This window comes from Girardinichthys multiradiatus, chromosome 5 (genome assembly GCF_021462225.1).
Source record: "Girardinichthys multiradiatus isolate DD_20200921_A chromosome 5, DD_fGirMul_XY1, whole genome shotgun sequence".
NCBI classification, from domain to species: Eukaryota; Metazoa; Chordata; class Actinopteri; order Cyprinodontiformes; family Goodeidae; genus Girardinichthys; species Girardinichthys multiradiatus.
The window spans coordinates 4901386-4924790 of NC_061798.1; the positions used below are offsets into that span (position 1 = coordinate 4901386).

The 23405-nt window shown below is 38.8% G+C and overlaps 1 protein-coding gene across 1 annotated transcript in view; it reads left to right on the plus strand.

Annotated features, from left to right (window-relative positions):
* The window catches only part of LOC124867826 (slit homolog 1 protein-like), a 97127-nt gene that overhangs the window by 16813 nt on the left and 56909 nt on the right, over window positions 1-23405 (plus strand). Inside the window, exons 2-6 of the mRNA XM_047364464.1 lie at window positions 3001-3072; window positions 8423-8494; window positions 8612-8683; window positions 22986-23057; window positions 23149-23220. Coding sequence (XP_047220420.1) covers window positions 3001-3072; window positions 8423-8494; window positions 8612-8683; window positions 22986-23057; window positions 23149-23220 — 360 coding nt within the window. The remainder of the gene's footprint in view (window positions 1-3000; window positions 3073-8422; window positions 8495-8611; window positions 8684-22985; window positions 23058-23148; window positions 23221-23405) is intronic.

Genomic DNA, 23405 nt, shown 5'->3' on the forward strand with positions numbered 1-23405 from the left:
TTTGTTCACTGATGTTCTCTAGCAAACTCTGAACCCTCACAGAACAGCTGCATTTGCACAGGTGGACTGTGTTCAATTTGTTGACTTCTGAAAGCAATAGGCTGCACAGAATGTATTTAAGGGTTTCTGAGAAAAGCAGAATGAATGTCAAACCTTACCACATTTTTCAGACTTTTATTTATAAAACAAACAAGAGTCTGCACCACGTTCTGTTGGTGTATCTCATATTGGTTATAATAGGTTGACCTACTAATAAAATACACTGTTTTTGGTTAGAAAATAATACCACATTAAAACAATCATTAGCTATGAAAGGTTTTGCGAAGCACTGTAAGCTTTTCTCTTTGATCAGTTTTCTGTCCAGGCCTACATTGCATTTCCTGTGATTGGTTCTTCCAGTGGTAAAACAGCCTAAGCAACCTGATATATCCATGAATCTAATCTGATGAAAAAAAGTTAAGTTTTGGAGTCAGAATTTTGTTAAACATTTCTGACATAAAATTGCTGATAAGCTGCTGTGGAGGGCTGTTGTTAGCTACTTAGCCTCATTTTGTTAATACTTGATTAAATTAGCCTGTGTAATTCAATACCCCCAGTTTTCTTTTATGATTTATACCTAGTTTTAGACCAAGTAATCAACCAATTTAAACAGGGCACTCATACTGATAACTGATCAATGATTTATTAGAGCTGAAGCCATGCTGAATTAAAGCAGTTCAAGGAACATCTATCTTCAGTCCTGTTTCTTTGGTTGTCTAATCATTGGGCAAGATCAGATCCTCCAGGGTGGATGTTGGAACCATTTCCCAATGTGTCCTATGTGTAATGCATTACTGATATAACATCTGTGTGTCAGGACAATAATACTGAAAGATAAAACTGAATGTAATACCAAATACACCAATTTTCCCTCAATAATCATTTTATGATCTTAAGAAAATAATTGTTTTCTTGGAATGACCAGTCATTATGACTTTTGCTTACTAAACAAAACAATTTAAACTGGCATTGTTATCTCATTGCTGAAAGGTCCACTTATAATCTTGATATAGGCACAACTAAACACTAAACCACTAAACTAAATTAATGGCAGCAGCAATAGTGGAAAGTTACTTCTACATCTGGATACAGTTAGTAGTAATAACCTACCCAACATTAATTCTTTACATTTCAATGTATTTTAGGGATTTCAAATGTATTTCTTTTTACAAAGGGGATGGCTGGTTGAGTTTTCTTCAATTCTGGGGACAGAAAACAACAAAAATCTCAATCTGAAGCCTACAAGAAAAACCTTCAAATCATTATTGGAGATGTTTCTCTGTTTCAGCAAGTGTTTGCTTTGTGTTCTTGTTCCTCTGTTTCTCTCAGTCTGAAGGACAAGGTCAGATTGCTCCTCCCTTTACAGTAGGATGGAAACATGACACTCCACAGATAGACACACATTCATAGCACAGACACACACAAATACATGCACAGTGGTCATTTAATTTACCTACCAGAGAAGCTTGAGGGCATCGTGTCATTATCCCCTCCTTCTTCACATCTGTCAGTCCATAAAATGAGGTTAAACCTTCCCAGCTTTAAGCAGCATCTACATGCTAGGAACTGTTTATACTATATAGACCAACTATATACAAAATAAAGTCATTCACATAATTATTTAAGTGGGAGATACAAATTGAGAAATACAGTAGATTGGATAATATATGTGAGTGAACAGCTGGGAGAAATTCTAGGATTATTTAGCTGATGTTTTAAAATGCAGTTTGTGATTGCCTTTACCAGTAATACTTCTCTTAGCTACAGTAAACAGATGTCATATTGAAGTATGTTTGTAAAAGACTGAAAACAATCCTCAGAGCAGTAGAAGACTAACAGCCAGTCAAATGGAGCTGATTTTAGCTATTTAAAACAACTCAGACTGAAAACCTTTATGTCCTTGGAATCAAGCGCTATATGAGCAGGGATTAATCATCTGCACTTTCACAAGGGAACAAGTGTGTCGTTGCTTTCTCACCTGTACCTGTAAATCTGACTAGCTGTTAGCTTCCACCACTGTTAAGACTTCCTCACTTTTCTTCAATCTTCTGATATTGTGACATGTTTTTAAGACATGTAAGAGAGAACTCCATTCAAAAATTCAAGAACTCAAGAACTATCATATCTAACCATATAAAGTAAGCTCTGGTTTGTAAACCTAAAACAGTTTCCTTTCAAAGAGGTCAAACAAAGCAAGACTCCAATAGAGTTCAGAAAAGTATCATTGTCAACTGATTGACAAGAATTTGGTAGAGAAATAAAAATAGGTTAGATTTTGACGACTGCCATTAATGGATACAAAAAAGCATGGGCTCGGTGCGTAGCTTGGTGGTAGCACCCGACCCATACACAGAGTCTTCAGTCCTCAGGGCAGCTGTCCCGGGTTTGAGTCTGGGCCCCGGAGACCTGTGCTGCATGTCTTCCCCCTATTTCCACCCCATTTCCTGTCTGCCTACTTTTGAAAAAAACAAACAAACAAAAAAAGCATTTAATAAAGTCCAACAAAGTTGTAGCCGGAATCTTGAAACTACCTTCAGTAAAATGTGTATCCAAGTTTAGGTAGGGTGAGCTGTGGCACTCTACAGTCACACTATCACAGTAAAAATAGTTGAACCTTAACTCAGAGTAGAAAAGTCCACTACATGTGCTTAAAATTAATGGAATTGTGTCTGAACTATTTAAGGAAATATTTAAGGAAATTACTAAAAGTAAAGCCACCTCCAAAACTAGACCTGTTTATACTGATATAATAATAATGAGTATGAAAAATAGCTGCTTACAGAACTGAAATGATTTAAACAATGAACACACACCTTTTCATGCAACTAATATCAGCAAACTGTTATCACTTTAGGTTTACAGACTTTTAAAGAATTCTAATAATAAAATAAAACAACACATTATCAGATTAAAATCACACACTTTTCTTGCATTTGTTAAAAATTCTGTCTTTTCTTTCAGAGATCTGAACGAGAACAACCTGACTGTCATAACTAAGACAGATTTCTCTGGTCTTAAACACCTCAGAGCTCTGTAAGTACCATTCACTTCTCCTGTAATAAACGCATGTACTGTATTAAACAATAGAAATTCAATATCAGAAAAGAAGATGTAAAAGCTGCCATCAAGGACATTTGTCAATAAATATGAGCCCATTGCATTTAAGCTCAGTATGGATAGAGAGGCTGAATCCATTTGAGAAATTCTTTCCCACATGTCTTCAGTAGCATTAGGTCAAGTAGAGATATAGGGAACACACACATTTCTTAACCTTTGAAAGCCAGAGGGCATAGAATAATGTTCAAGCTCTATGGTGACACTTGAGTCAACCAAAGATGCTTGTTTAGTGTCAGTGTCTGCCAGATTTATAACATGGAGAAGCTGATCCATTACATTTTAGCCTGAAAACATTGTGCCCTCTGGGAGTGTCTAGACAGTCTATTGTTTTCCGTGTTAACCCAGGGTTCTTTGTCAAATGTCAGTGATGGACGTGGTGTTAACTGGGGGATATGCTGGGAACAAATTACATCTCTTGGGGCCTGTTAGGAAAAGATTAAAACCCTTCGCAATCCTGGGACTTGTAACTCTTAGTAGGGTATAAAGTATTACACAAGTGGTATACAATACAGATGTCTTTCTCAATAACACACGTCCTAGCAGTGACAGGTATGTGCATCCTTTGTACCCAATTTGTTGAAAAAAACATGAAAAAGTGATGTCTCATGCAAAAGAAAGTGCAGACACAGACAAATTTATTGATACCCCTCTACAATGAACAATAAACCAAACTTATCTTTGAAATAACCACAAACTGATAAACGTTTTTTAACATAAACACTTTATTGTTAGACCCATTAGTAAAATTTTGTTTCTGAGTACTAAACTAACTCAATATTTCATGTATTTAAACAAAGTTAAGTGGCATGGAAAAAATAGATCAAACCAACCATTGTCTTCCTCTTCTAGGACATGTGGTTAAAACATCTAGGAAGGAAACCCAGATAGAGTAATGCCTGTATTATGTCAGGTAGGGTCCTAGTCTATATTTCCATCTCTCACTCCCTCTTATCATCATTCCTAAACAAGACATCTAGATATTTAAACTCAATCAATTAAAGAAAAAACTGACCCTCAACCCAGAGAACAATCCAGTTATGGTTTCAGATGAAGAGAAGCTGAATCAAAGATATGATAATCTGTCAAAAGCTACTTTCCACCACCCTAGAGTAAGTTTTCCCAAGAAGGTTGAGATGGGTAATACTTTGCCCCCCTTCTTTCTTTCTTTTTTTTTTTACTTGTCCTGTCCAGGAGTGTAGCACTCAGAATTATTGTCTGAGTATATATATATATATATATATATATATACATATATATATATATAAATATATTTGACATGCAAATGTACTGATAGAGCCAGGGGACCCAGGCCCGTCAAGCGGCCACCGGGAGTGAGCCCGCACACACCCAAGCACCCAGGCCCAGACACCAAGAACCACCAATACACCAGCGAGCACAAACACCAGCTACCGGTTGGGGAAGAGGGTCTACCTAGGGAGTGAGCCAGCACACACGCTGATCCCCAACCCCAACACCCAGTCCCCTGACCAGAGAAGCCACCGACCCCCAATGAAGAGAAGTCTGTCGGAAGCACGCAGCGGCAACCAAGAGTGTAGCCCTACTCTAAAAAAAAGAGCAGACCAGCCAGCCCAGCGCAACAAGAATACGCCACACAAAGGAGGGCCAACATGCCCAACCACCCACAAACCCATGGTGCAGAGCCAACAAATACCCAGTCCCTGATGCCCCCCAGCTCAACACAGGATTGCAGTCATAACCAGACCAGTGGAGCAACAAAACACACCCCAGACCAACAATGAGGCGGCCAGTGAGCCACACCCAACCCAAAACGGCAGGCCAATCCAAATGCGAACCCCCAGCCAGCATAGCCACATAGGCACCCCATAGGCACCCCTCTATAGACAAATTAACTGAAAACCGGCAGCACTAGCTGGGCAGCCAAGCAGCCCCCTTGATGCACCACCCTGCCCACCCCTGTACCCAAGGGATAGACGCTGGCCCAGCAAACTGAAGGGTGCTACAGAAAGGCCACAGGTCGCACCGCAAAGAGGCTGCAACCCCCCAAGACACAGATCCACCAACATCAAGGCTAGCCAGACAAAAACGGTAGAGCCAAGCCAAGCTGCAGCTCCCCATGAGCCAACGCCAACGCCACAGCAACAGCTACACCGCACATCCTTCTATACGTCCATAGGGACACGGTAAAAACCACTAACCCCAAGGACACACCACCCACCAGGACCACCCAGCAGACAAGCAAACCCCGCCCTAGTAGAAGGCTGAGAAGACCGAAGCCCTTCTTTTCCTTCGGGTTCTCATTCAGGTGCATCTCAATAAATTAGGATATTGTTGAAAAGCTTATTTATTTCAGTAACTAAATTCCCTAAGTGAAAAGTGATGTTAATGTTGATGATGTTAGCGATGTTTCTGCTAATTATGATGATTTTTAATACAGAAATGCAGGCTTAATGAAAAGTACGAAGGCGCAGGGATGCGACCCTCTCATCCACTGGGTAAACCCCAACACGAGATGGCTGAGTTGGGGGGCAACAAGCAAATCCATCCCAGCTCGCCGCCTCTTCCTGCGGGCCACTCCAGAGTAGAAGAGAGTCCAGCCCCTCTCGAGGAGATGGGTTCCAGAGCCCACGCTGTGCGTGGAGGCAAACCTGACTATTTCCAGTAGATGTCTCTCGACCTCCCACTCAAGCTCCTTCCCCCCAGCGAGTTGACATTCCACATCCCGAGAGCCAGCATAAGCATCCGGAGATTGGGCTGCCGAAGTCTCTACCTTCATCCGCTGCCCAATTCTTTTTGCACCGGTCCCTCAAGGTTCCCCCTGCATTTTCACTTACCAGGAAAACTCCATAATTAAGGCACCCAGCTGGGGGCTTATGAGCATCTCCACACCTGCATGACACCTCTCTCCATGAGCAACTCCAGATTAGGAGATAATCTTCCCTTTCTAGGAGTTGGGTTCCAAAGCATTAGGCTCTTAACTTTAAAGTGCCTGTGACATACTTTACCAAAATGCAGAAAAACAAAATTGGAATTGGGCAGTAATTGACATGATAATAGCATCAAAGATACAATAAAAGAAAATTGTGACACAAAATAAGCATATTTTGATGTTAAGTCCAAAGTTGCCCAGAAACGACATGTAAGGGTAGTCTTCGGTCACTCACTGTGCGAACATCAATAATGAACGGTTCAGGTAGAAGCCAAGTTGCATTAAAAACAGCATTAACATGGTGAAACTGTGCATTGCTGATGGTGGCAGTAATACTACGACAGCAGCCATTAGTCTGCACTTTCCGAAAGCGAAGAGGATCAGAGCTGAAAAACTGATGATGGACAGATGGGCTGGTCCCACCAAGCACAGCCAGTTGTGATCAGAGGGCTTCTCAGCAAACTGCTTCGAACAAGAAACCTCTGAATTCACAAGAGAAATTATGTCAGAGGTCAGAATATCTGACAGACGAAGGAAAATGTTGAAGCAGAGTCTACAGTCATGCTGTTCAGAGTATCTGATGGGAAGAAAATCGGAAAATAAACGTTGTCGCTGCTGTTGCTAAACAGATCAAGGCTCAGCAGGTAAAACACTTCCTTGTCACAAAAGTACATTCAGATATCAGTTATTGTTAATAATTAAAAATCCTAAATTATTATGTTATTTTTTATTAATCTTAATAATCTACAATTCTTCTTCTTATTATTCTTATTATTGAAATAAGATAAGATACACATGCAAACGATATATTTAAATAAATATTTCTCTAAAGATTCTGATATAAAGTTTAAAAAAATAACACCAGGTAGTGTCTTCAGGTCTTGAATCATCCCTTGACCCTGCTGCTGCTGCTCAGCTTTGTCTCCGGTTATTCACTTGGTGGCGTATATATACTGTAACCCTGGATTTACACTGTATCTGCTCCGGTCAGGTCCGGTCCGTTGCGAAGCCCGGAGGAGCTCCAAGAACCATACGCAGATTGTGCAATAAAAGCCAGTGATAAATGCGGTAGCAAGTCCAAAACAACTCATTCTGTGGAAGTTAAACCAGTTATATTATTCATTTTTTGTTTTATGCATCCAGATATTTTCATGTATTTATATTTGTTGCTTAATTTGGTGCATTTAATGTTTAATTGCTCGGTTTATAATACCTTAGTTAATCCACTAACTGATCTAATTGATCTATTGTTAACAACTGCTAATATGTGTGTATTCATTAATTTTGTGAGATCTAGTCCATCTTTGGTAAATTATTTTGAAAATCCTGATGTTGTGCTCGTTCTGTTTTCTGGTGGTGCGGTATGATTCATGCATATTAACTCCAGCTGTGCTCTGGCATCCGGTCTCTCTGTGATAGGGACTGAAATATATCTAAAGAAACTTCACATTCTTTGCTGCTGTCTGTGTTGCTGCCATTGTAGCAGCAGTCAGTTTATGTACAGGATTACCCTTTGACGTCATAAAAGAACACAATAAAATTGCAAAGGAGTAGCCTGGAAATGCCTTTTTAGTGAAATTTATGACCATAGATTTCAACAACTGTTCATTTCAGTGGCAGGTATTTACTTTTTCAAATATTTTATAAATGCTTCCTTTTCATAAATGTAATTGGATTTATCCTAAAAATTCGCTATTACAGGCACAATAACCTTAACCTTGTAGCTACACCAGTTCCATCAGTACATTGACAATCCGCTTCCCAAAAGTGAGGTTATGGTTTCAGGAATCACTATGCTCAGGACCCAACTTGCAATCCAGATCACCAACTTTGACTTTTCTCCCCGCAAGTGGGGGACCACAAGGAGTTGTTCCTCTGTTGCCTTTTTGGGCTCTGCAATACCATCCTTAGCATGGTGCACATAACAACACCAAATTCTACACAGTAGCATATTTTTCCCTTTCAAACAGACCTAATGGCTGATGATATGCTTGAAGTCATCTGTAATACTATACCTGTTTCCTCTATGAAATTAAAGTGGGATGCTTTTATACATCAGATATTTGCTTTTAACTGAATCACTTATGATGACAAATTAAGGATTGTTTCAATTTACTGAAAGAATACCAACAAATTTGTTCGTGTCTGCACATAAATTAATTTATATATATTTATTAATCTATTTTATCTTATGTTAAAGAGAATAAATAATGTTGTAAAGCTTATAAGCGAGTTAAAATAAATAAAAAGTGTATTATTAATTGATGCTGCTGATATAGGTCAATGCATTCAAAAGAATCAAAGTGTTCAGTATCAGTCTGTATTTTTTTCTTATTTATGTATGTTTTCTTCTTGCAGTCACCTGATGGGAAACCAGATTAGTAACATTGAAAGGGGAGCCTTTGATGAGCTAAAGGAGCTGGAGAGACTGTGAGAATGAATACAGAACACCATAAGAGCAATACTACTCTAATTACTTAACATAACAACCTTAACATTTATGTCTTATTTACAGTATTTCTGTTCTGTGCGTCTTTTTCCCTATAGTCGTCTTAACCGAAATCATCTCAGCCAGCTTCCAGAGCTGCTCTTTCAGAAGAATGAAGCTTTGTCCCGACTGTGAGTACAGCGTCCTATGTCTTTAAGAAAAGTTATTGAAAGCAACACTGTAACTGTTTACACTAAACAAGAAATGACTCAGACTGATTACTGATGGATTATATAGGAATGGCCAAACAAAATAAATACCTTTCATACATAAGTTGTTCCTCAACCTTTTTGTTTTCGTTTCTGCACCAAATGAAGAATGTGTAAGCAATGGTAAATGTCCTAAAGAAGCTCTGCTCTGTAGTATCTGTTTAATAGCATGAAGTTATTACTGGAGAGAACACTTGTGATAGCACTGCTCTTAAATGATCTATCACAGACACTGCTGCTCATTTTCTGTATCACCAAACCAGTCCTTGATGGCTTGTACTTTCTTCCTGATACTCAGATCTGTAGTCACTTTTTGAACTTGCGCTGCTGCCAACACTTGACAAAAGTCCATCATAAAAACATAAAAACATGCTCCTCCTAAATTTGGAAGATCATTTAAGTATTCTGCTACATACTGTGTTACATCTCGTAATATTTATTCCATAGATCTCTAACAAGCCAGTGTCAGCTCTTTGGTTTCTAATGGGTTAGTTGCAATTATTCTTGAGTCATGAGTAATAATGAAATTAGAATTTGTGACTGTCTTACACCTCAAATATCCAAGACGTTGCTGGAGACATATTTGATTTGGTGATTGACAGAAAACAGATGCAAAATGACACTCCTTCATGGGTTTCTATAGGAATTAAATAGTTCAGATATTGCAGTATATATAATACAGCTGTAGAAATAATGGACTTGAACAGGTGCTTCTCTCTGCTTGTGCAAGCATATAGGTGAGAAGTAAAAAACTAAAGTGGGATAGCATTGCTCTGTGGAAAGGATTGATTCTCTGTGTTTGTCCTGATTTTGTTTTTGTTTTTTTGCTGTTTTCTGTTGTGATGATTTTACTCTGTGGCTTCCAGCAGTGAATGCAATGATGGGCCTGGCATGTTCGATCAGTCAGCACACGCACCCTCACATAAACTGACACGCTCACAGTTTTAAGCCATTAGCACTACCTCCAGCAGAAGTGACTTCTTTTCCTCCTGCTGTGTTGATGGAATCTATAAAGGTTGATGTCCCTGGGAAACACACAAACACACTTACTAGTCTGCTAGTGTGCTTATGAAGTAGCACACTAGTGTGTGCCACTTTGTTTGCTTAAATTTGATTTCTTCAATAAAACTGCCTACTGTTCTCTTTCAACATTCCTCATACTACAGATATTTTAGTCTTCCCTGCCTCTTCTAATGTGAGTTGTCTTTTGTAAGTTTCAAACTGACTACCTACCAGTCCATCCCCATGTTATGAACAGATAGTGTATATACTGAATAAATTCAATAAATTTATTTTCTAAATTCTAGATAGGAGGACGTCCCCCAGGTTTTGTACCATTGTAATCTTGCATGCTGTTGATGATTTATACTTCTTCATACTCCTATAGTTAGAATTTATAGTTTGACCCAACTGTCCATGAGGAAAAATATCTGTTTGCAACCTTTTTAGTAATGGACCATTTCAGGAACTCTTTGTACACAATGTTCTGAAATGGTTCTTTATGGGAAAAAAAAAAGAATTCATAAAAAGTTCGGAAAAGTTGCCCATTTAAATTGATACATTTTGTCTCAAATGAGGACTTTTCTTCTGTTTGCTGATCCTGCTCTGTACTGGTTTTGAAGAAAACAATTTTACTCCTCTGTCACTTTGTTTTAAATGTCTATTAGTTTGTTTGACTATGGCAATTAATGTCATACATGCAAAAGTGGGACTTCTTTAGTGTCATCTGTGAAGCAGAGTAAATGGTTTTGGATTGATGATAGAGATTTGGATTGTCCCGCTGATTTCTGTTAACACACTCATGTTTATGTTAATGTATTTAACATAAATGCATTGCATAAATACAGTGTTTGTTGTTAGAGTTTGAAACTAGCAATTACACTCATTAACTGTGTCTATGTTTTAAAACCGTCTTAAATGCAATTTTAAATTAATTCTTGTGAGGCTCTCACACATCTTCTTGTTGCCTATCTGCCTTGCATTTTAAAGGTGTAGTAAGATATGCAGCTTTGCTCCTGCATAGCATTACCATTAGCATTAGCATTAGTATTAACGATAACACTGCAGCATACATAATTTGTTCCCCAGTTTAGCCATGTTGCCACAGATTTCTTTAGACCTAATGAAAAATCTCCTTGGATGAGCATTGGAACTCTGCGGATCCACTGCAACAAAAGATCTGGATTTTCAGTCAGTCATTTTCTACTGCTTATTCCATAGTGGGTCGTGGGGAAGCTGGTGCCTATCTCCAGCAGTATATGGGCAAGAGGCGGGGTACACCCTGGACAGGTTGCCAGTCCATTGCAGGGCAACACACATACAACCATGCACAAACTCATTCATATACCTAAGGGCAATTTAGAGTGACCAATTAACCTAACTGGCATGTCTTTGGACTGTGGGAGGAAGCCGGAGTACCTGGTGAGAACTCACGCATGCACGGGGAGAACATGCAAACTCCATGCAGAGAGACCCCTGGCTGGGAATCGAACCCAGGACCTTCTTGCTGCAAGGCAACAGTGCTACCAACTGCACCACCGTGCAGCCCCATCTGGATTTTCACATTATCCTTAAATATAGAATAAATAAATAAAGTAAAATGATGGCAATAGTAATGTACCCCATCCTGACGCTGTAGAACCCTATAAGTTCCACGCTCTTCCGCCATAATACTCACGCACAACCCAAAATGGCAGCACTGGCGCTTCAACAAAAACATGACCGTACTTGATGTTCCACCAAATGCACCCTATTTCTTTATGCTTATGTTTTTTGAAATGGTAAAATGCAGTATATGGAAAGATTGGAATGCTGTGTGACATCAGCATGATGTTCAGTTTTTTAGATGTTCCTCTTTTGAAATAAACAGATTTAAGCTCTGGATCTTCAGCTTTGGAGGTCACAAAATGTAGTTGGTCTGGTGGAAAACCCACCTACACCTCTCCTCCTTACACAAGAACTAGTAGTTGAAAAACAGAGAGCTGTCTTTAATTGAAGCACTGGGTTTGATCTACCATAGAAACAGCATTCTGATAAAGAGGCTTCATTAAAACAGTGGAGCTGTTAGCTCTAAACTGTATATGGACTAATTTTATTTATAATGCAATAAAAGGTGTAAAAGAAAAAAAACAACAGGCTAAGGCTTTGTGGATAAGGTCCATTTTAGCTGCACAAAGAAACTTTATACTTTGAATCGTTTGTGTGCTATTAGGTTGCAGCCCCAAGGAAATGATTTCTTGCGCAGTGCAGAAACATCAGGATGCAAGGGACAGCTTTAAAACCAAACAGAAGTCAAACAGAAGCAGAGTCAACACAAGTCCTAGAAATGTTCAGGGAATACGAGCTTTGTTTAGTGGATTTCTTTTAGTGTTTTTTATCTGTGTCCTTGTGTATTTAACTTTCCCTCAGGATTTTTTATGACTTCCCTCATTAGACAGAACAGCAGAGCTGTCCTCATTAGAGCAGGTGATTGGCATGTAACTGTGGCTAATTAAAAGTGACTGAATCTGGCAGAGGTGGTGATAGCAACTGCCTGGCTGTGGTTCGTTGGATCTGAGCCCAAAAGCTACAATGCAGCTTTTCCACATAATGATGGGAGGGAGGAAGGACATGCTGTGATAATATGTGTGCAGGCTTGAAAAATTGTCCACATTTCCATTAGTACAGTATAATTCTTGGTTTTGGTCTGAGTGCCAATGTTCATGCATTGATTTGTGTTTCAGTTGGAATGATTTGTATCCCTAAAGGGACAAATGCATGACATATTGTGTGGGTGACTGGGAGACACAATATTATAAATGTAATAGACAGTAAATAGTGAAATGTATTTGCATGGAATAATTTAACTGAGATTTGAAGTAGCTTTTTTTGCCTTTTAATTTTGTCCTTTCACATAATTAGATTCATTTAGATCTTTATATATAATGGTAGTTTAATGTGCTTGTATCTCATTCATAATCTGGTTGCTTTTATATTTATGGAACAGTGAAGCAGTGACACACAATTTGCTCGCTGGAATAAAATAAACAATTGTACAGAGGTAGTCTTAGTGGTTTATGAGTTTCTTACAGGAAGAGAGTGAAAACAATAGAAAATTATTGCCTCTGGATTTCCCAATAAGCACTTATTGTCTGCAGTTGTCATTTGCCTGCAGTGACCAATATGTTTTACCTCTCCACAGAAACATTTAGCTGTGTATCCACCATTAACTTTTTCCTGCTGAACTCGTTCTCAATACAGTTCATTTATTTTAGCTTGGTCTGTTGCTTTTCCATTCATGTCTGATGTTTATGGTAGATTAGGGAAATTAATTTAGCTGACAAATTTACTTGTTATTGTTTGCAAACATAACACTTGGCAATTCATGCAGCTTCAGTCCACTGAGGAGAGAAGTGCCAGAATGAAATCAGCATTAAACTGGCATTCATCTCAAATTGTTTTATGGTAGTTATGGGAGAGATCAACAGCTGGAGTCCTACATGTTTCAGTTATTTCCTTGGATGAACACATATAAATGTGGTATTAGCGGGCTCCTGCCTAGCTAGAGGTTAGAGCAATAATTAATCAGGTTGGAGGAAAAACATGTTTAATACCTGCAGAATACTAGCACTGGCACTAAAACATAAAGAAAATAACTCCAACCTTTGTGGACATGTATAACTATGCATGATTTTAAATGGACTGTCCCAACACGTCCCATTTGCGTGGATCTGCATGTGTAGTCTAACTAAATCAGAGTTCTGTGAGATTTTTAAAGCTTAGGATCTTGTTTTAGTTTTAAAATGTCTTCCTAAACTGCCTGCTTTGTTCCTTGTTCTTCATGATGCTGTTTGTTCACTAATGTTCTCTAACAAACCTTCGAGGCCTTTATGAAACAGCTCGGTCTATACAGAAAATAAGATGGTTGCATCTTACAAGGTAGGTGACTTTTGAAAGCAGTTTTTTTGCCCTGAACTTTTTTAGGAGTATCAGAGTGAACTGGGCTGAATACACATGCATGTCACGATATTTTGATTTTCATTTGTAAATAGAAATATGGAAACTATATACTTTTCATTCAACTCTAAAATTGATCTATCTCATAAAATTTCAATAAAATATATTGAAATTGTAGTTGTATTGTGACAAAATGTGAAAAAGCTGAAGGGGTGTAAAGGCTTTTTTAGGGCACTATATATCTGGAGACTAAAGGTTACACTAGGTTGTAAACCTATCCTGAAACTTCATCTCTTTAGAGAACATTGCTTCCTGCTTTCAGATGAGAAGTGTCCTGCTGACAGGAAATATATGTTCATGTGTTCAGTTCATTTGCAGATGCATGCATTTCTGTATTTACCCTATCTGCAGGACTGAAATCTGTCATTACTGACCACACACAGCGGAGTTATTTTCCCAGACATTGATGTTTTCTTAAAGCTAGAACCGGTTTCTCCCCTCTGTGTGCGGTAACTGGTTAATACTACATAACGAGATCTGGGGAATGGACAAATACAGTCATTCCCTGTACAAACATGTCCTCAGCTGGTTTATTTCTGCCCACTGTTTGTCTGCATGTGTGTGTTTTTGGAAAGTCACTCCATAATTTTTTACATTTACTTTTACGTCCATCCAAAGAAAAGCTCACACACTGAGAACATTGGAAACACATGACGTGAGGGCTGGTCAAACACCCAGTAAGTAATATGACTTCCTTCTTGGTTAACTGCTCCACTCCCTGGGAAGCAGATGAGATTTTAGGAATGAAAGGAGGCATGGGGGAAAGGGGTGCCCAAAGGAAAGGAGGTGTGTGAGAAAGTTTACTTATATTTGCTAATTCAGTTTTTATCAGCTGGAAATACAAACCTCAGATATGACACGACGGCTCTCTGAACGTTTGAATGACATTTTTGTTTCGGCAAAATGTTTGCAGAGTTTAAAGTCAACACTATATTTTGGTTGGCAAAGACAACATTGAATCTACTTAAAGCCATTCTATGGAAATCTAGTAGATTGTTAACTTGAATTTCTATAACTGTAGAGGCAGCATACTATTGCTGTTTTTTTTTACTGCAATCATGTAACAGAACAAAGTTAATTCAAAAATAGTTAAAACAATGTTACATGGGGATTACATCATCACCAAAGTAAAAGTAGTAAAAATAGCATGCCTTAATACAGTATCGGCCTCATCCTGTCCTAGCAGGAGACACATATTTATTATTTGACAAATGCAATCCAAATAGCCATTCTTGCCCTCTTTCCTACTAAATAAGATGTTCTTAGAGTCACAAAACCCCCTTAAGCCTTCCCCACTAAATGTTTGCTTCTTTTTTTTCAGGGATTTTTTGGTTTTAGTTTTTAAAAACACAAAAACAAACAAATCTTCATATTTTCACTAGAGAATAAATACATTTTCTAAATGTGACATTCCATTTTTATGGAAATGAAAGTAGAAAAAAAGCATGCCACTTGCATCCTAAAGACAAAAATAATAAACAATCTTCTACCTTTAGCGTAGGTTTGTTGTTATATGAAAATATTAAATGAACACAAAAATGTGTTTGAAAACTCTCCAAAGTTCTTCAATAGTTTTGTCCAAAATCACAGAGGACCCCCGTGGAGGCTCTAAATAGACCATCTGGCTCTGAAGCCACAAGTTGCAGTCCCCCGACCTAGTCCAATGGTGAACTTGGCATGCATTGTTACATTTCTGTTATGTCTGTGGATCTGGGGTCTCTCAGTATCTATTCAACTTTGCTCTTGCCTTGCTTGTCTCCTTGTGTGACTTGCTGCCACCACTGCAGTAGTCCTATTTGATCATAAGAGACAAGTTGACTTTTTTGGGGTTTACTTATAGCTTGCTCCAAGTACCTCTATGGTACTATTGTGAAATGTTTGCAAGTGTAAATTAAAGTTGTAGCATGTTCTTGCTTTATTTACAGGAGCTCTGTTATTAAAGATACTTTAATAAGACTATTTATCTGATGTTGATACAATGAAACAACATTGTGTCTCTCTCGGCCAAAGGACAGAAGCAGCACCTGTTCCAGTTCCAGTTCCCTACGCTCGAGCTACAGAAATCAGTGTAATTCCTTGTTGAGCAGTAATGTCCATCAACCAGTCAACAATCAATCTCCCTGTGAAGCACCTGTGGTGCTGGCCGATGGCTGGTAGTAGTCTCCACTGCTGTCATTGTTGCCCTAGTTTTAACTGAGATATTCAACTCAGCATCAAGACATAAAATCAATGGCACACTTACTGCTTTGGTGTCTGGATAGAAGAATGTAACTACCAGCAACTGGTTGATGTGGAGATGGTGAAAATAAAACACAGCACTCTTACATTCAGATGTAGTTACATGCATGTACACACACACACACACACACACACACACACACACACACGCACGCACGCACACACACACACACACACACACACACACACACACACACACACACACACACACACACACACACACACACACACACACACACACACTACCCTGTGAATATGACAGATTTTTGTCCTCAAAGTGAAGTTTGTCTTATAAACCACCATCCAGTTGCTGTTAGTACTCAGCTTACAGTTATTTAATGACATATTAAATGCAAGCTACTAATATGAGGCCCAGGTGTGAAGATGAGTGCTTAAATTTAACTCCCTATATCTACAGACTAAATTAAAAAGTTGAAGTTTTTTAGTGAATCTGGAAAGAGATCATCTATAAATCAAACTCTAAAAGTCTACATTAAACAACAGGCCTGCTGACAGCTTTTCCAGGGCCAAGGACCAAACAGTCTTTTAGGCCCATGACACCCTGATGCTACCTGTGCTGTGCCTGCCACGTCGTCAACCCCACCCACACCTTGAAAGTGTCAGACTGGACAGCCAGCCGCTTATTTAGACCTTCCACTGACACCTGTGTCAAGCACTTCCTGCCTCCTCCTTTTCTCCGCTCTAAAAACTGGGAAACCTTCCTGCATTGCTGTCGTCTTTTGCTTTTCGGGAGGAGCTCTGCTCCTCTTCAACCCCCCACCCCATCCTGGGTACCTGACAACAGACCTGTTTGCCCCCTACCCTCCACCCCCTTTGTTGGTAGGCCTCTTGAACTGATTTTCTCTTGTAAATCAGCTTCACATTCATATCATTTCATTTTATATGTGAAAACACAAAAAGTATGACTTTCAATGCATTTTGTCATTAGGAAAATGGAAGAGTGAACAAATACCAAAATACCATAGTCCAGTCAAACCTGGACTGGACTGTTCTACACTAATTACACATTCTTTAAAACTCTGTTTGTGGTTTGTGAAACTTTTATTTATTAAAACAAAGAATTTGGGATTATGCCTAAACTATTGCTAAAATGTGTCATTCTGATGAACAAAATTTAGTGTATCATTGTGTCTCCTAAGCTTGTTTCAAGGATTCAAGGATTTTTATTGTCATACCAGCTCACATTTACATGTTAAGGTACAAAATTGTTACACCCTTACTTCTTTGTTTCAAAAATTATAGGATGTAATCTAGTTAAAGATCATATCAGTTATACATTAAGACCTGAAATTGACCAAGGGTGTACGTTTTTCAACCACTACTTCATCTGACGCGTGTTTTAAGAAATCCTATTTCTACTGTATAGAGTTTTAACAATGTGTTTTGTTGATGCTACAAAGCAAAAAGCAATTCAGCAAGACTACATGAAAGAACAAGTCCTGCCGCATATCCCAATTAAGTTCATTGTGCCTGTATACAATATATTCCAGAGACTATAAATCCTTCAGCATGTTCAGATTTGGTTGAAACTAACCCACATTTGAGCTAATGCTGGAGGTGACTTATGGTTAAAGGTGATGAAAAGATTAAATAAGTGGGAAAGTTTGCCTTTCTCACCCTCCCTTGTGAGCAGAAGGCTATTGAAACAACAGGAGAGGCCACAGGATAAAGACTATGTGAAGAAGAGCAGGGGTGTACACTGACAGAATGGATCAGAAAATTAAAAAGAACGATAGCAGAAAAGAGAGCAAATATTATGAGGTCACCTACTGTCCAGACAAACTCAAACACATCCAGCTGTGACCTCTCTAAGTTTCTATCCAGTAAATATCCCCTTCAGAGTTACTGTGTCCTGGCAACATATATCCTGACAACCAGATGGAAAAGCATCTTCATTATTCTGAGGGAGAGAGATGAGGCAAAACTGTCTAACAATACAGCTTAGTATTGTATAGTTTGTGCAATAGTCTGAAATCTTATTGTATTCATTAAATACATTATAATTAAACTCTTTGTGTCCATAGAAAACATGATGACTATTTTTAACCCGTTGAACACCACATTTACTGAAAGGCATGAAAGGTAATAATTCCTCAGGCAGTGTCAACCAGAGGCCTTTGTGGCTGGATTACCAGTGAGAAATAAGAGTGACGGCAGAGGAAGGTGGAAGTAGCAGTAGATTTATTCAGGCGCACACCATCAAGCCTAACAGCATCAAGCCTCCTAACAAGACACAATTGCAGCCTTAAATAGGCACAGCTGATAAAAGGACTAAACCATTCTCTACATGGAATTTAACATCTCACAACTTCCAACTCAAACATACATTTTATCAAATATATACATATTCCCCCTTACTTTTTATAAATATTTTATATTTTTTTAAACCTACACACCCAAACACCATAAAACCTCACAAATACTAAGTGCACAAATCCCCCACATTTTCCATGGTCTCTCCCGGAACCTATAAATGGTGTCTGGACCCCTGGGGAAGTATTTGTCCAAACTCCCTGGAGAGGACACAGAAAAGACAGGTGAGTCACTTCCTTAGCACAACACTTCTCCTTCACTGACACTTTTAAACATACTTTACACAAACATTTGCTCAAGTTTCACAACAGTAGACCTTATTTGCTCTGACTAACAATTCTTCTTTCACAGACACCCATGCCACTTCTTAATGAGGAGCAGCTGTGCAGAGCCTGGAACAAAAGGCTACATGCTCATCACTAAAATACTCAATAAATATTCAATAAAAAAGTTAAACTTGTGTGCAAATGATTATGTGCAAATCCATGCCTAAAGTGCAGTGCTAAATAAAGTGTTTGTTAAAGTCCTTTTAATAAAGTGCAAAGGTGCTCTTAAAGTGCTATGAATGACTTAAATAGGAATAGTCCACGTAATGAAGACCTCTTCATTACAGGCAGATATAGATTTAAAACAAAGATGTTGTTATTATCATGTTTCTTCTGACTGAAGGTGATAGTGACGTTTATGAGTGGCTCAGCCAGAGATCCGAATTTAATCTGATACCAAATTTGTGAAGGGATAGGTTGATGTCATCGGGCCGGGCCTCTCCTTGGTGGTGCACCCATTGGAAGGAGGCCTTCCAACCTGGAGAGGCCTGGGCTAGTTGGACAATGACCAGCCCAATAGATTTACAGGTTTTGTTTCTTATTTTGTCATTATGTGATAATATTTTTTCACATACGCTACTCTTTGTACATTATAACTGTTTTACATATTTTCATTGTTGGTTCTTACATCTTGAAATACTTGACTAAAGTGAATTAGTGCAAGTAAAGCACCAGAAAAATTGAAGACTGGGACATTTAGTGATGCTAATCTTCCTCTGTTTGTTGCTTTCTTTTTATTGTCCTGTTTTTTCTTAAACTAGACTTGTATTTAATTCCATCCAATTAAAGGTTATGCTGAGTCTGATGCTGAACCATCTGACTGTGTTTGGGTTTAGAATGTGAAATTGATATCTCTACCACCTGCATCACTCACCACCTACCCCTATATGTCCCTCTCTCATGGTTTCAGCCATTTTTCCACGCTGTATATCCATCATCGCCTCCTTCTCAGGGTGTTTTATGTTCCTGACCGTGCTGAACTTTATGCTCCAAGAGACAGAGCCCTGTTCATTTATGACTTAAGTTCAGCTTTATTTTTAGATGGTTGTAATTTACAGCTAATGAAAATCCAAAATTCAGTTTCTACAAAAAATGTGAAAATTGATTAAATGAGACCAAAATGTGAAAATTGATTAAATGAGACCAATTAATGAATGAGAGATAAAGAACAAGCAATTTTTGTTCTTTATCTCTCATTCATATTGGCCACTTAAACAATTTGTCATGGTTTGGGGTTGTAAGTGACCAAAACGCAGACAAACACTGGGCAGCAGCATGATGAGCAAAGGTTCTTCTTTAATAAAAAAATGTTTCCCAAAACTTACACGAGTTGAAAACAAGCGAAGTGCAATGTGGAACCAATTTGAAAGGGAGGCAAGTAATCAGATGAATGCTGAACAGGTGTGAGGACAAGGTGCAGTGAACTGTTTTATTTGAAACCACACTGTGACAGAGGACACTCGATCCCATATTTTTATATAGGGAAAACCTAAATTTTTCAAAAAGTATACATTTTAAAGTTATTACAAACATGTCCTGAAATAAAATGTTTTTATTTTCAAATGATTTTGATAAGATTTGAAAGATAATTCAAATCCAGAAAACAAAACATTCTAAGGAAGCATCTCAGTAGTGTGAATGCTTACAGTGTAAGACTCTAATCTTAAACTACACTTCAGTCTGCACTAAGGAAGATTCACTCAACTTTAAATGCTGAATGCTTGAGTTGATGTCTATCAACCTACTCTATGATTAATGTAGTTTAGAATTACTTGACCACTTCGGGGCACTCATTGGCTGTCCATAGAATGCTGAATCTTCATCTCTAGATTCACTCTATTATAATAAAATGTGTGTGACATCACAGCAAAAAAAGGTACCTCATCCCAAAGCTTCAACCTGATATAGTACAACACTATGAAGTCTATCCCCTTCATCCCATTACACACAGATAATAAAAATCCGGGGGAACGCCAAAAGTGATTCATTTTTCATAGATTCAATTCAATTTAATTCAATTCAGTTTATTTATATAGCACCAATTCACAACACATGTCGTCTCAAGGCACTTCACAAAAGTCAGGTACATACAGGTCCTTCTCAAAATATTAGCATATTGTGATAAAGTTCATTATTTTCCATAATGTCATGATGAAAATGTAACATTCATATATTTTAGATTCATTGCACACTAACTGAAATATTTCAGGTCTTTTATTGTCTTAATACGGATGATTTTGGCATACAGCTCATGAAAACCCAAAATTCCTATCTCACAAAATTAGCATATTTCATCCGACCAATAAAAGAAAAGTGTTTTTAATACAAAAAACATCAACCTTCAAATAATCATGTACAGTTATGCACTCAATACTTGGTCGGGAATCCTTTTGCAGAAATGACTGCTTCAATGCGGCGTGGCATGGAGGCAATCAGCCTGTGGCACTGTTGAGGTCTTATGGAGGCCCAGGATGCTTCGATGGCGGCCTTTAGCTCATCCAGAGTGTTGGGTCTTGAGTCTCTCAACGTTCTCTTCACAATATCCCACAGATTCTCTATGGGGTTCAGGTCAGGAGAGTTGGCAGACCAATTGAGCACAGTGATACCATGGTCAGTAAACCATTTACCAGTGGTTTTGGCACTGTGAGCAGGTGCCAGGTCGTGCTGAAAAATGAAATCTTTATCTCCATAAAGCTTTTCAGCAGATGGAAGCATGAAGTGCTCCAAAATCTCCTGATAGCTAGCTGCATTGACCCTGCCCTTGATAAAACACAGTGGACCAACACCAGCAGCTGACACGGCTGAAACTAAGGATTAAATATTCAAAAGAGTTTGAGCTATTGATTGGTCTGGGACTAGTCAATAAATCGGACAGAAAGATGGTTGCTACTCCTCCTCGCCCAGTATTTCAAGGAATGTGAAAATTTAAATAATTAGTAGGAGTTGACTCATTTGTAGTAACATAATCCTCTTGCTGCAGCCAGGTTTCTGTGAGACAAAATAAATCAATCTGATTGTCACAAATCAGGTCACTAACTAGCAATGTCTTTGAAGAGAGAGATCTTATGTTCAGTAGGCCAGATTTAATTGTTTTATTTTTCTTTTTAGTCTGAGTTGTGTTTATTTTTATTAGATATTCCTGATTTCCTTGTTTTAGATCATTTTTTAATCTATTCAATTTTGGCCGTGGGCGAGACACTGTCTTAATAGGGTAATGGGTGGGTAGCAGTACAGAAGCTGCAGAGAGGAGTGTTAAACTACGACCCTGCTTCCTGGTCTGAACCCTGGGTTGTCAGAGGTTTGGAGAACTAATCAATTCGGCCAGATTTATAGAAAGAAGAGCTGCTCCATCCAAAGTGGGATGGATGCCGTCTCTCCGGATCAGACCAGAATTTCCCCAAAATGTTCACCAATTATCAATGTAGCCCACATTGTTTTCTGGACACCACCTAGACAGCCAGCGGTTGAATGACAACATGCAGCTAAACATGTCATCACTGGTCAGATCGGGGAGGGGACCAGAGAAAATTACGGAATCCGACATTGTTTTGGCAAACTCACACACCAAAGCAACACTAACTTTAGTGACCTCCGATTGGCGTAACCGGGTGTCATTACCGCCAGCGTGAATAACAACCTTACAGTATCGCTTAGCCTTAGCCATGAGTTTCAGGTAGGATTTGATGTCGTCTGTTCTGGCCCCAGGCAGACATTTGACTATGGTCGCTGGTGTCTCTAGTGCCACGTTTCTGACTATGGAGCTGCCAATTACCAGAGTTGGCTTCTCAGCGGGTGTGTCGCTGAGCGGGGAACATTTGTTAGAAACGCACACGGGTTGGTGGTGACCTGTGGGCTGGGATCTAGGACTATGCTTTCTACGTACTGTCACCCTGCCGGCCTGAGGCCCCAGGAGTAGCAGCGACCCCTTACCACTACTAGATAAAAACGTGTAAAACACGGAGAGTCCCCAAACGTTAAAAGCAGCAACAGAAAGTATGTGTTTTAATGTGCTTATGTATTAGAACAAGTAAGAAGTATCACAGTAGAGAGAAACTAGATCAAACGAGAGAGCCTTCACACACCATACAATCCACCGAGTGCAACAGTGAAAACAGGAAGTGACGAATACGCCTTACCACGCCCGTGGTAAGATGTGAATGGATTTCATGTTTCACAAAACGTCATTCATTCCTCACATTTAGACCCACGTAAGACATGGATATTAGCTTTAGTGTTTGGAAAGATTGTCACTGATGTATGCCACTAAATTTAAAGATGTCAAGAAATTGAAGTCAGGACCAATGATTGATTCAGACACTTCTCTGTTTTAGGGATCTGAGTGAAAATACCATCCAGGCCATCCCGAGGCGAGCTTTCAGAGGAGCCACAGACCTAAAAAACCTGTAAATTCAAATATTTGCTTGGTAAAAAAACACATTGCATTTTTACAGGAAAGGATGACCAATATTAAAGTTGTGCTGTTTTTATTACCAGTCAGCTGGATAAAAACCACATCGGCTGTATTGAGGAGGGAGCGTTCAGAGCTCTGCGATCCTTGGAAGTGCTGTAAGTATTCCCAAAGCAAAGTACTCCTGGAAGTTTTTTGTCAAAGGGTTTTGATGTCACTCTATTTTAAAGGTATATAAAATACTGCAACTTTTTGTGGTATTGTAACTGTTTTATGCGGGATCAGGACACATTCTGACCTTCTTTTCTGTTTATTTGAAAATAACATATTTTCTAATATTTTC